This window comes from Sitophilus oryzae, unplaced genomic scaffold (genome assembly GCF_002938485.1).
Source record: "Sitophilus oryzae breed Bouriz unplaced genomic scaffold, Soryzae_2.0 scaffold_41_pilon_pilon, whole genome shotgun sequence".
In the NCBI taxonomy this organism is placed as follows: domain Eukaryota; kingdom Metazoa; phylum Arthropoda; class Insecta; order Coleoptera; family Curculionidae; genus Sitophilus; species Sitophilus oryzae.
The window spans coordinates 1-12,837 of record NW_022146996.1 but is presented as its reverse complement, the minus strand read 5'-3'; the positions used below and the strand labels follow the sequence as shown (position 1 = coordinate 12,837).

General features: G+C 33.4%; 1 protein-coding gene across 1 annotated transcript; it reads right to left on the bottom strand.

Annotated features, from left to right (window-relative positions):
* Positions 1-1,850: 1,850 nt before the first annotated feature.
* Positions 1,851-12,766, bottom strand: LOC115885795 (venom serine protease 34-like; the record flags this gene model as incomplete). The annotated part of the gene is made up of 6 exons (XM_030904818.1): positions 1,851-1,946; positions 2,229-2,375; positions 6,249-6,416; positions 6,569-6,769; positions 9,569-9,761; positions 12,645-12,766. Coding segments are annotated over 6 exons (854 nt in total), but the record flags the coding sequence as incomplete, so codon positions are not given.
* Between the last annotated feature and the right edge of the window lie 71 nt (positions 12,767-12,837).

The following is a 12,837-nucleotide window of genomic DNA, read 5'->3' as shown; positions in this document are numbered from 1 at the left end:
TCAATTGCTTCGTTCAGTTATGTTACTGAGTTTTTCAATTATTTAATAACTACTTGGTTGCTTTTGAACCGCCACTGCTTTCTTAAGTTTATGTTGATTAGCCAGTTAGCAACCTATCAGAGTAAACTCTTTGTCTTCAATTTTCTCGAAACCCATCGCTCTGGGCGATGTGCAACAAGAGTATCTTTTTTTGTAGGAAAAAGTATGTAGTTTTCAAAAAATAAATCCACGTTGCAAAAAAAAATAACCTCAAAAAGTTATTCACAAAATAACCCCCTACCCTTGCAGATACTACCCTTTCCGCTTTTTGAAATAATTTTTCAGTATCACCATTTGATTTAGGGTCAAAAATTTATGGCGGAGGATTTTTGTCGAAATTTTGTCTCGTTTTTTAAGCCTACAACAGCCGTTTTTAAATTCACCTTTTCAGTGTCCCTAACTCCTTAATATGCATTTTCCACCCTATACTTATAGAAACTTTTTACTATTTTTAGGAGTACTATCACCCCCCCCGATTTTTTTTACACCATTTCAATGACACCCCTGTATACGGCGTCGTATAGATTTGCTACCTGCAATGTATGTAGAAAATTCGCTCAGCTTTTTATCGAGTATGTCGCATTAAAATTATTGGATTTCAATTTATTTTATTCTACGATCGCTTGCGTTCGTCGCTCGTTCACTTGCATCGCTCGTTCATATTCGAGCGATGTCGATTATTTCAGTAATCGAGTAGGTTAGGTTAATCGAGTAGTTATCCCATCACTAGTTCAGTGTATGTTTGTTGTTATTGAATTATTATTCATAAAATAATTTATTTATTTATTTTGTGTTTTCTTATTCCTGTACAAAGAGAAATTTTTGTGAAGTTTGAAAGCAAGGAGTAGTTAGTTCTTTTTAATGGATTTTTTGTATGTCGTGTTTTGTTTAACATACAACCTTGCTTATTTTAATATTAACACACTGTAAATTTCTATTTTTGAAATACAATAACTCGATTAGATTTTTCAGTTTTTATACAGATTTTTTTTTTATAATATTTAAGTAAAAAAAAAAAAAAAAATTTTTAAATATGTTAACATTCCTGCTTTCCAATGGTACGAGTTTATTTCTTTGTAAAATCAAATAAACTACTTTAAAATTAAAATGACAGACATAAATAAATATATAAATAAAAGAGTTAAGTATTCAAAATATAAAAGTGGATATGGCTAAAAAAGAAATTAAAATATGCTGTGTCATAGTTTTACTGGACTTGTCGCCATCTGGCGCAAAGAGAAGGACCTGATATTGATCGGATTGAAATGCAGAGGGTTGAATCCTATTTTCACCCCTTCCAACTGTTCGCACGACATGACTGATGGCGTTCCTGGAAATTTTCCATTGCTAATGGAAGGGTATAATAATAGATGTTTTATATATCAGGCAAAATAGAGATAGCTTTGCTCGATATATGTTACACTATCCTGATTTAAATCCTAATCAGAGAATGACATAGTTTAAGAATCAAGCGATAATATATACCTACTTTTTTCTGGTTGAAAATTGCAATTTATCAGCAGAAATAATGTATAAACCGTGGAATATTGCTATAAATACACAAAATATTATATGTTTATCAAATTAAAATGCGCAAACTTTTGGAAGGCTACTAGATTTTTAAAAAAATGAGAACCAAATTCCAAAAAAAGAAATGGCAGTCAAGTTGTCTGGAAAGACTAATATTAAATAAAATTAATTTTGCATTGTTATAATGTTTAAATATTTGTTTTGTTTGATATTATTATGGTTTTTCCAAAGTAATAATTATTGACCTTGACCAAGAGGAAAAAGGTAAATAATAAGACGTATTGTTTAGAAAAATAATTTAATTCTTTATTTAAATTATCTCTTGGCTTGATTTTTTTGGATTTAGTTTATTATTTATTTAACACAGTATCCAGTATCTGAAAAGAAAAAACAACGTTATTATCCAGATATTGCGGCAATAGCAATTTGATTATCTAGATATAAAATAAATGACTGAATAATGATAAAATATGATTAGAGTATAAAACAAAAAAAAAATAAGCAAAAAAAAGATAAAATTAATGTGCAAATACATTTTATATGTATTAATAATTTATACGTTTACGATTATCAAATATTTTCTTGTTTTTAAATATAATATATACTTTAGTTTTTTTTATCGTTAAATGTTTAAGGGAGATTTTTTTTTAAATATCTACCTCTTCCTGTTCTATCGATAATCCATTGCAAATATTCTGTAACTCTCGTATTTAGTCCAGGGGTATTGGAAGGGCAAGGTTTTCCATGACTAATTATTCCAACTAATACATATCTTTCGGTGCTTGTATCATACCATATTACAGGTCCTAGAAAATTTTATAATCAATGATGTAGACAATATAGACCCGAAATTATTTTTACTTATGGTTGGTTTACACAGTATGATCGAAAAAAAAAACGGCGTCAGCGATGGCTATAAAATAAAGATCGCTGTCATTTTATATATGTAAAAATATATGGAGAATGTCATCGATCGTCATTTCCTAACCAATTGGACGCCGTTTTTTTTTCGACCATACCTTACTTCCAGTCGTACAAATCAGAAATCCCTGAAAAGACCATTACAACCATATTCTTAACCAAGAAAACAACCTCAATATGGAAGCACTAAACACAATACCTCAGTATAACAACATTCAAGTATTATTTACCCCAATAACGGAACAGACAATAAAGACCTCCAGCTTAAAAACAACAAATTGGTTGGATGTGAAGTAATTCCAGCGATTTCCGCAGAAATCTATATATAAGTGTACAAGTAAAGGACTTATTGGTCACCTTAACGGTCTTTTCGATGTCATATGGGAAAGCGAAGTGGTACTCAGGGCTTTCGCTATGCGAATATAATGAATATATTCAAGAACAAAGGAAGTGCATCAGATTGCAGAAACTACCTGGAAATTTTACTACTGGCTATCGGGGGAAAAGTCCTTGCAAAAATTATATCAGACCGCCTGCACCCACATGTAGAAAAAATCCTACCAAAATCGCAACGGGTATCGCAAACCAACTGCGGTACCGTTGGTTCCATATTCTTCGTCCGCCAACTACAGGAAAAAGTAAAGAAGAAACAGAGTAAACTTTATTTTGCATTCATCGACCTAACAAAAGATTTCGAAGCATAAACACTCCTCGAAAAAGGAGAGAGAGTAGTCGTAGCGGTAGAACCCAAATACATGAAAAACGTTTCAAATAATGATAGAAGCAAACCATTTGGTATAGGTGGTATATACACATAAACAATCGATTTGACCTGCAGCACCTTATTGCAAGTGGAGACAAATTCAAAATGGCGGCGTTTTTTTAGAATTACTGTTTTTTTTTGTTGTTTTAAGTTTTTTAATCGATTAAATTAATAAGTGTATTTTGAATTCAAATGCTAATAATAATAGGATTAATACTACACTAAGTAGATAAAATTCAAAATGGCGGAATTTAGTTCTGTATTATTAGTAGTTGCGAGCTCAATCACCTACGCGCGAGATATAAGTTTTGGTTCAAATCAAAAATTTATTACAAGCAGCAGCGCACCAAGAAAGTAATTGTGAGAAGACCCCTTTCCGTCCCCCCTCCCCCCCCCGAAAAATCCGAAGAAAAAAATATTAAATTTCCATATAAAATATAAACCTTTTACATTAAGTATTGTTACGAATTTACTCTATCCGTGGGTCCCAATAATTCAAAACACTCAGTACAACAACGACTTGACTTTATTAAATTCACTTATTAAAAATCCACAATTATTTTACAATATTTCAATTATTATTCAGAACTTTACTGTACAACGTAAAAACTTAAACTAACTAAAGACTAAACGCGTCTGCCTTAAGGTCTGTTCCCAGAAGAATCTCTGACTAGTCAGCGCGTTTCTTATTGGTTGAAATGCGTAGAAACCTGACTAACAATCAGGTTTCTACGCATTTTAACCAATGAAAAACGTGCTGACTAGTCAGGGATTCTTCTGGGAACAGACCTTTTATCTTCCGAGAAGTGGTCAGTGAAGTTTTCGCGCGTCGCGCGTCGTAACGGTCTCCAAATCTTATGTTGAAAAAGATGCCGCAAAATTGGGAGCATTGCGCATTGATATTGTATGGAATCAATATGTAATTGATAGCGTTAAAAATACTGTCCGTGAAGAACGAGGACATGGAATTCGCAGCCAAGTAACCGGTCTAACACACTTGGCCTAAAAAAATCATATTTGATATAGATGCTCTTGGCGACAAGGCTAGCGCTCTTCCTGGGTTTCATGCTTTTACAGGATGTGACACGGTGTCTTTCTTTTCTTACAAAGGAAAAAAGTCTGCCTGGAAAACATGGAATTCGCAGAGCGATAAGGCAACCAAAGTTTTTCAAGCGATTTGAAGCCCATCACTGTCTTCCATTCCGGACGGTGTCAAAGTTCTTGCTTACCAAGCTGGTCAAGTCTGGGGTCGTTCTTACGATATGGATAACGTAACGCCATCACCTAAGGGATGGGGCTGGATTGAAAAGAATTCAAAGTAGACTCCCCTATGGTCTGTACTTCCAAATGTATGGCAGACATGCCAAGAGCTAGCTAAATGTTTAGTGGCGTCGCCAGAGGGAGTGGCGTCGCCTGGATTAGCTTGGGCCCACTAATGGCCCGCCCGCGCAATGTCCAGAAAATATAATCAACAACTAAGATATGGTAAATTATCTGGCCCACCCGAATAAAACCTGGTCCCAGTGCTGGCCCACCCTGAAAAAAATATCTGGCGACGCCACTGTAAATGCTCCTGCAAAACTGGATGTCTGCAGTAGTAGATGTAAATGCAAAAGAAGTGGTCTTCCATATACACTGCAATGCAGTTCCTGCAAAGACATGTGCACCAACAATGTAATTCAAAAGTTGGTATTTTTAAATATTTTTATATTTTTTCGAGCTAGACCAACAAAAAGTTTCTAAGTAGACTTATTATTTTTAATTTTATATTTTAGTTTAGAAGATTCCGAAGACTAAGGAATGGTATCCGGCGCCATTTTGTCAAAAATCACGCCATTTTATTTTTTTTTTTTAAAAACGCTGTACTTTTAATAAATTATAAAAATTAAAATTGCTATTCTATTAATTTCAACCCCATTAGTCTCATAAGTTTTATTAAGTTAAGCTGCGCCATTTTGAAAAATTCTGCCATTTTGAATCTGCCTACACTCCTGATAAGGTGCTGCGGGCCAAATCAACCTACTATATGTAAGTAAACTTTCTGCCAAGCGGTTTTATTCTATCACGATTTGAAACGTTTTTTGGTCTACCGCTACGACTAGAGAGAGCGAGAACCTCTAACCTCTGCTTCAGCAAGGAAAGAAAAAGACAGGATAGAAACCGTCCAACACCGGAAGGCAAGCAGGGACCTATGACCAGCTTTGCCAGAACTTCAGTGTAAGGATATTAAAGTTGGCGAGTTATCAACTCGAGAGAGGGGGACTATATTTAGGTCCTTACAATAGAAATTGACTTCAAATCCAAGGAGGCAATAGAGGAAGAGAGATATATCCTCTATTATAGATTCGGGACAACACCGGTATGAGGCTTAAATAGAGACCAAGTTAAGTGAAAATGGAGACAGATCCTCTAGCCTCCATCTCACGGGTGCCTTAGCCGGAGGCAAGCTCCTCGACTCTGAAGGGCAAGGAGGGCCAAACCCCTACCGTGGAAGGGTGTATATCCTCGTCAGGATATCCTCAGATCAATCGGAGGAGGTAGATGTCCACTCTTCGGGGGGTGAACATTTGTTGTAAAATTAGGATGGGAAATACCCAGGTCCCCCTATAATAGGAAGATCCCCAGTATGTTAAGTTATAGACTGTATGACGAGTTATAACTCAAGAAAGGGGGACACAATCATAGATCTTTAGGGTTGCGGTGATTAACCTCCCTTTTACTTATTATACATTCTACATGAACTAATCCATACTTTATTTTACTTGTAACATGTAGTTTTTATTAATATCCAGTCTTAGTATAAGTTATAGTTGTACAGCGTTCTTAATACCTATTGGCTAAAGACTGTCCCATAAGAAAAGATATGATTTTGACAGACGACATATATAATATTTGCAGTCTATTAATTCTGAATGTTTTTAGGTGACAACTATTTTACTTTTATCGATAAATTAATATATCATTAATTTATCTACAAGTCACAAGTTAAACTTACCTCCTGAATCATGTTGACAGGAATCTTTCTCTTTTTCGTATGTACACAATTCGTTGTAACTAGTAGGTGGCTGGTCAAAAAAATTACATTGTCTGGTTGATAAAATTGTTAGATCGGCTCTTTGTAACGTGTTTGAGGGTACACCAGAAAATTTTAAAAGTCCCCAACCTGTAATTGAGAGAAAACTATTTTATATTCAAAAAAACAAGAAAAATAGCAGTTTTAAAAAGTATCAAAGTTGTGATTACAAGAAAAACATTTTGTAATAACAACTAGTGATATGTTTTGTCAGATAGTAGTGTTAAAGTTAATAGTTATACCTAAAATTGTTCCAGTTTGTCCAGCAAAATCATAGTAAGTATGTTTAAATGGCAAACAAACAGGTCTTATAGCAGGACCAAATTTTATTACAGTACTTGTTTGAATGATTCCAATATCATTTCGCCAGGAGGTCATATTGAACCAAGGATGGATTTCGTAGGCGCTAACATGGTATAACTTGCTAGCATTCGTATCTCGACCTATAAGATATAATATTATATAGAAATGTAATACATTCTTTATTATGTCATACTATCCGTTCAGTAATAAATTATTATTTATTATTTCAGGGTAACTTCTGTAGTCTAATAACAACACTACTCTATCCTTTTGTTTAGAGGCTTTTATAATTTTTAGCCGACCATATCGTATGGTAGGCTATTAAGATCGGCAAATTTTTTTTTTAATTTCATTAATTGTTATGGGAGGGGGTCAAAATAAAAAAAAAATCGTAGCTCCAAAATTACAGTAGCTAGCGAAACGCGGTTTTCAATTTAAGATTAGGAATAATATTTGCAACAAAATTTGTAATAACATCAGAATCAGTCAAAGTCGCAGTTTTTGAGATAAAAAAAAATAGAATATTGTTTAAAAAATTATAACTCAGAAACAAAACAGCTAGCAAAACGCGGTTTTCAGGTTTTCACCTTTTATATACGGAAATATATTTTAAACAAAACTTAAGATAATATCAAAGTGTGTCGAAGCCGTAGTTTTTGAGATAAACCGGCTGTATGTGTCACCTGGTGCCAATTTTTTTCATTAAATCATTATTTTTAACAATTTTTTTTTGGAATATTTTAATTGTTAATTTTTAAAAACACGCTCTAAAATACCGGGAATCCGGCTATTAAATTTTAGTGGGGGTGGGGGGTTGGTAAAGGGGTAGGAGAGGGTGTTCAAAATTAAAAAATCTCAAAAAAATATATAAAACTTATTTAAAAAAAAACAAAAAAAAAGAAAATCCGCGTGGAGAACTCCAAACTCCCATCGGACGTGACCCCAGCTGGATAGGGAAAACAACCGCGGACCAAAATTGGAAAAATTCCTTTACTTTCAAACTAAAAGAACTCCCTACCAACTTTTTATTAACATATTTTAGTATGGGCGGCTATACGTGCCTCCCAGCGCCATTTTTTCTCAAACGTCACTAAAGCAATAATTTTTGCGACGTGATTGACTACAAAAAATGTCATTTTAACGCCTAGGCATAAAAGTAAAGTATGTCTAAGCACAAAAGTACGAAAATATATTATTAAACTGATATAAAGTGTCAAATTAAACGAGCGTAACCATAGTTTCTCGATATACATATAATTACTTACGAGGTATTACTTTTAAATATTTTTATATTATTTGGAACGATTGAAATTGTTTAAATCATTATTTATGGCGTTTGAAAAAAAAATAACATGTCTACATTTGACGTCAAACGTACGGCCTTGTCACAAATAACTTATTATTTCGTAGATTACAATTGGTATTATTTCGTAGATTACAGTTGGGGGTTGGAATCTTTGGTGTTACAACATTAAAATAAAACACCAATTCACCACAATACATTTGTACTTGATACACCTTTTGCTAACTATATTAGCATCATCAGCAGATGATTAAAACAAAACTAATATTTACAAATTGAGCGTTTATATAGGATTGAAAAAATTGAAAGAGAGAAACGTTTGCTCAGCTTTGTTAAAGACCATACTATAACGTGGTATACTGATACTTCCAAAACCAAAGCAGGGACAGGGATAGGAGTATTTAGGGCGAAAACTAAATACTCCGAACCAATGGGTTCCTCTCCTCAGCATCCTTCAGACTGAAATCTACGCTATCGAAAGAATATTATATTCTACCTAAGATGTCAATCAAGATAGGAACTATCGAAAAAGAAAATAACCATCTAATCTAATAGTCAAGCAGCACTAAAAGCGATCACCTCAATAACCATCAATTGGAAGTTGGTCAAAGAATGCCTAGAGAAGCTGAACCGTTCGTGCCAAAAACTTTTTTGTATTGTATTTAATAAGAGTGGACATAAATTTTGGCACGGCTGATGTCGAAGATGGAGAGCTGGCCTCTGTGGAGCCGTTGCAGATACGGGCTTCTGGCAAAGCCCTGAGACTGTATGATGATATTACTCGTTATAATTCAAGAAAGGGGTCCACACAAGAGATCTGTAAGATCGCGGTGGTTAACCCCCTAAACATTCTTAAGTTTATATAGGCGCTCAGTTGGCACTCGTCAATCGTGGCAAAAGTATCCAAGCGAGTCAAAACCAACCGAGCGTAACAATTAATTATCGATACTAGAGCAATAATAACAGAGAACTAGAGGAAATTGGACCATTATCTCCTGTTCATATTATCTTTACATTTATTAATTTTGACGCTCCCATATGCATCTAATTTTCTGTAGTTTGAGACTGGTTTAGCTAATTCTAAATTATTACTATCTATACAATGACCTTTGACAACAATGCCGGAAAGGGGATGTATTTATGGAATTTCATGTAAAGATTGTAATCAGAAATATGTTGGTGAGACTAGAAGATCAACATTAACTAGATTTAAAGAACATATGACTCAGATAAGAAATGGTAGATCGGATAAATCTTGGCGTTGCTCAACATATTGTTGATAAAGATCATTGTATAGATATTAATAACTTAAAATTCAAATTACAGGCAATTAGATAAAGATAAGAGCATCAAAATTAATAAATGAAAATATAATATGAACAGAGATAATGGCCCAATTCCTTCCATGTAGTTTCAGTGATAAATTGTTACACTAAGAGCTCCTATAAAAACACTCATTTTGTAGATATTATTAATTTAGTTTTAATTATCTGCTGATGATGCTAACTAGATTGGAGAAACGCGCATTCAGTGCGTTAAGTAGAGTGTATTTTGGTGTATTGTGGTGAATTAGTGTTTTATTTTAGTTTTGTTTAAAAATTCATCCTTAAAAAATAGTGATAAATTTATATAATACCTGTTGATAAATCATGATCTCCTACTAATATCAGCAAATCATCAGGATTTGTTTGATATATACAGTGTCCAGCTGTCAATAAATATCTATTAGCTATAATCGTGCATCCACAAAAAAAATCATTCTTATATATGACACCTGCCATAAAAGGAAATTGGTTAATTCCTGTTTCCTGACCTCCAGTAATTCTAGTCTAAATATAAAAGTCCAAGTAAGAATAGTCAAATAAAAATATGACATGATCTTAATTAAGTACAATACGATCGAAATAAAACGGCGTCAGCGATGGCTATGAAAAGAAGATCGCTGTCATTTTATATACTGTATGATCGAAAAAAAAACGGCGTCCAGTTGGCTTGGAAATGAACATCAATGACATCACACATCCCCATATAATTTTACATATAAACTGACAGCGATCCTTAAATTCATAACCGTCGCCGACGCCATTTTTTTTTCGATCATTGTGTTGTATAAAATAATTATATGGAGAATGTCATCGATCGTCTTTTCCAAGCCAACTGGAGGCCGTTTTTTTTTCGATCATACTGTACTAAGGTTATTTATATTTAGTATCGTTATAGTTGTCATACCACAGCCAGCTTGTATACATATGATCATTGGCATGAAAATTTTCGTACGTACCAAGATATTCTTATATCTTTTGTTATGGATCAAGTCGAATTTTTTTTTTTAAAAACGATTGAGACTGCTGCACTGACTGCTGGCACATGTACGAGAATAGGTGTAGTAGGTGCTAACAGGTCAGTGGTGTGGTGCAGAAAGTCGGCCTGGGGGCAATAAGGCTCTAAAGTTTCACACAAAGGCTTGATTGCTTGTGTCTAACGAAGACCATCAAACCAAATTATGAGTGTTACAAGGCAAAGGTATTTGTCATGCACAGGTTAATTCAATCAGCAATGTATAAGTAAAATCGGAAACTAATCGAGGAGCTAAAAGCAGACAATAAATTGTGAACACCGATAGTTGCAACAGCTCCAAAGTATCGCTTTACCAACAAATTTAAAATAATTATACCACACAGGGATAAAAAAAGTCTGGATAACTGATATACCTATTCAAGGTAAGGCATTCTGGTACACAGGTGGGGAAACAGGTGGGGTCTGCCAGCAGATTTCCTAATAATCTGGTATACAGATAACTCAAGAAAGTCAAAAGGCATAAGAGCTGGAATAGTAGCGTTGAAACAAGGAACAGCTTCTCTCTTAAGCATATACAAGGGTGTCACAGTTTGTGAACATGTGAAAATATCGGTAATCCATTATTGATTGAGAGAGGTAGGATAAGGTAAGAAAGAACACACGTCATTTTGACAGATAGCCAAGCATAGCTACAGGTATTTGATTCCACAGAGGTTAATTTTAGACTAGTGTGCGTACTCTAAATACATTAGGAGAACATCGCTATTTTTTTTTGCTATTTTATATGCCTGCGTTCCGGGATACGAACAAAGGCAACAAAAAGGCAGATAAAGTGGTTCAAGGCTCATCATTGCTATTCATAGGTTATCCAGAGTCCTTCTGCGGTCCTGTCAAATCAGTTACAAGAATGGATACAAAACATTGGATAACCAACAAATAACCCGAATTGTATGGTAGATATGTTATGAGACAGATGAAACAACTAAGAAATATCATATGACAGTGTATTTATTCAATACCAGAGTAAACTGTCATACGGTATTTCTTAATTAAGAAAGTTTAGTATTTAGTATTAATTAGAACGTTTATTATTGAATATTTAGTATGATGCAATTGTATTATTTTTTGAACGAGACTATAACTAATATTTTACTCAAAAACCTTATACCGGATGCATCTCAAAAGTGGCTCACTCCTATAACTTTTTTTATTTTTTCAGTTAAAAAACGAGATTTGGTATGTTAGTATAGATAAATTAGGATTGATTGACGTATTCAATTGATTTCGGTCACTTCCTGTTTCACCGGAAATGACTACAACTTTTGATTTTTAAATGGCACCCTAGGTATTTTGTTACCTTATTCGATAGAAATTGACACTGAATATAATGACATATCATATGTCAACTTTTGATATTTTCAAATATGGTTTATTTGAAATTGCAACATGCGGTTAATAACGATAATTTGGCTCTAAATACCAAATGTGTAGTATCAAATTATTTGTAAAAAAATGCTTTTTCCAAATATACTAATGAGCCACCCTAGATCCATTTGAAAAAATTGAGATATGATTAAAAATACGATTTTGGCATCTTTTAACCGGCCAGGACAAGACACTAAAAACATTAGACGATCAAATCTATTTTTCCAAGGCTCCTTGATTAAAAATTAGTGTCTTTAACACAGCCATGGCATTCTAGATTGGAATTTAAAGTACAATTTTGTTTTAAGGGAAACTGTCAAAAGTTGACATATGATATGTTATTCTATTCAGAGAGTCATTTTCTATCGAATAAAGCAAAAAAAAAATACCGAGGGTGCCATTTAAAAGTAAAAAGTTGTAGTCATTTCCGTTGAAACAGGAAGTGGACGAAAAAAATTGGATACGTTAATCAATCCTAATTTATGTCATATACTAAGACAACAAATTTCGTTTTTTTACCTGAAAAAATAAAAAGTTATAGGGATGAGCCACTTTTGAGAAGCACCCGGTATATTTTTATTAGTTTTTCCAGTTATGGTCTGAAGTTTTATTTTTTTTGCTAATTAGTTTTATAAACAATAGGTTACCTTGGTTGATTATAGTTGATAGTAGGTATTAATTACGAAACAGTTTGCCAAAACACTAGGAACTATTTTGTTTAAATTTTGAATTAAGAAAGTTTTAAAGCCTATTTTATTTAAGTTATCTATGTAAAGCTTTTATTATTTTTTTTTTTTGAAACTGTTGACACAGACTAATCTGTGCTGTTGATCAGTATTATAATCTACGGTAATAAAAAATAATTTTAAAAATGCTGCCATTTTAATGATTTATAACTGGAAAATTTAAATTGATTAACATTGAGTTATTCCAATTTCCATATATTGAATAACTTTGAATAGTTTATTGAATAAACTTCAACATCTTACCATGCCTTCCATCCCACAGTCACATCCTGTATTCTGGTCAGGTACACGTTCTGTTTCATTTCTGATTGACGTTATTTCACAATTTAGTTCACCACCTGGCGAATTCCAGGACGAAACTAAACCTATAAGGAAATGATACTACTTTGGAATATTAAGACCACGGTTAATTGGATTATGATGAAAATATTAAAGA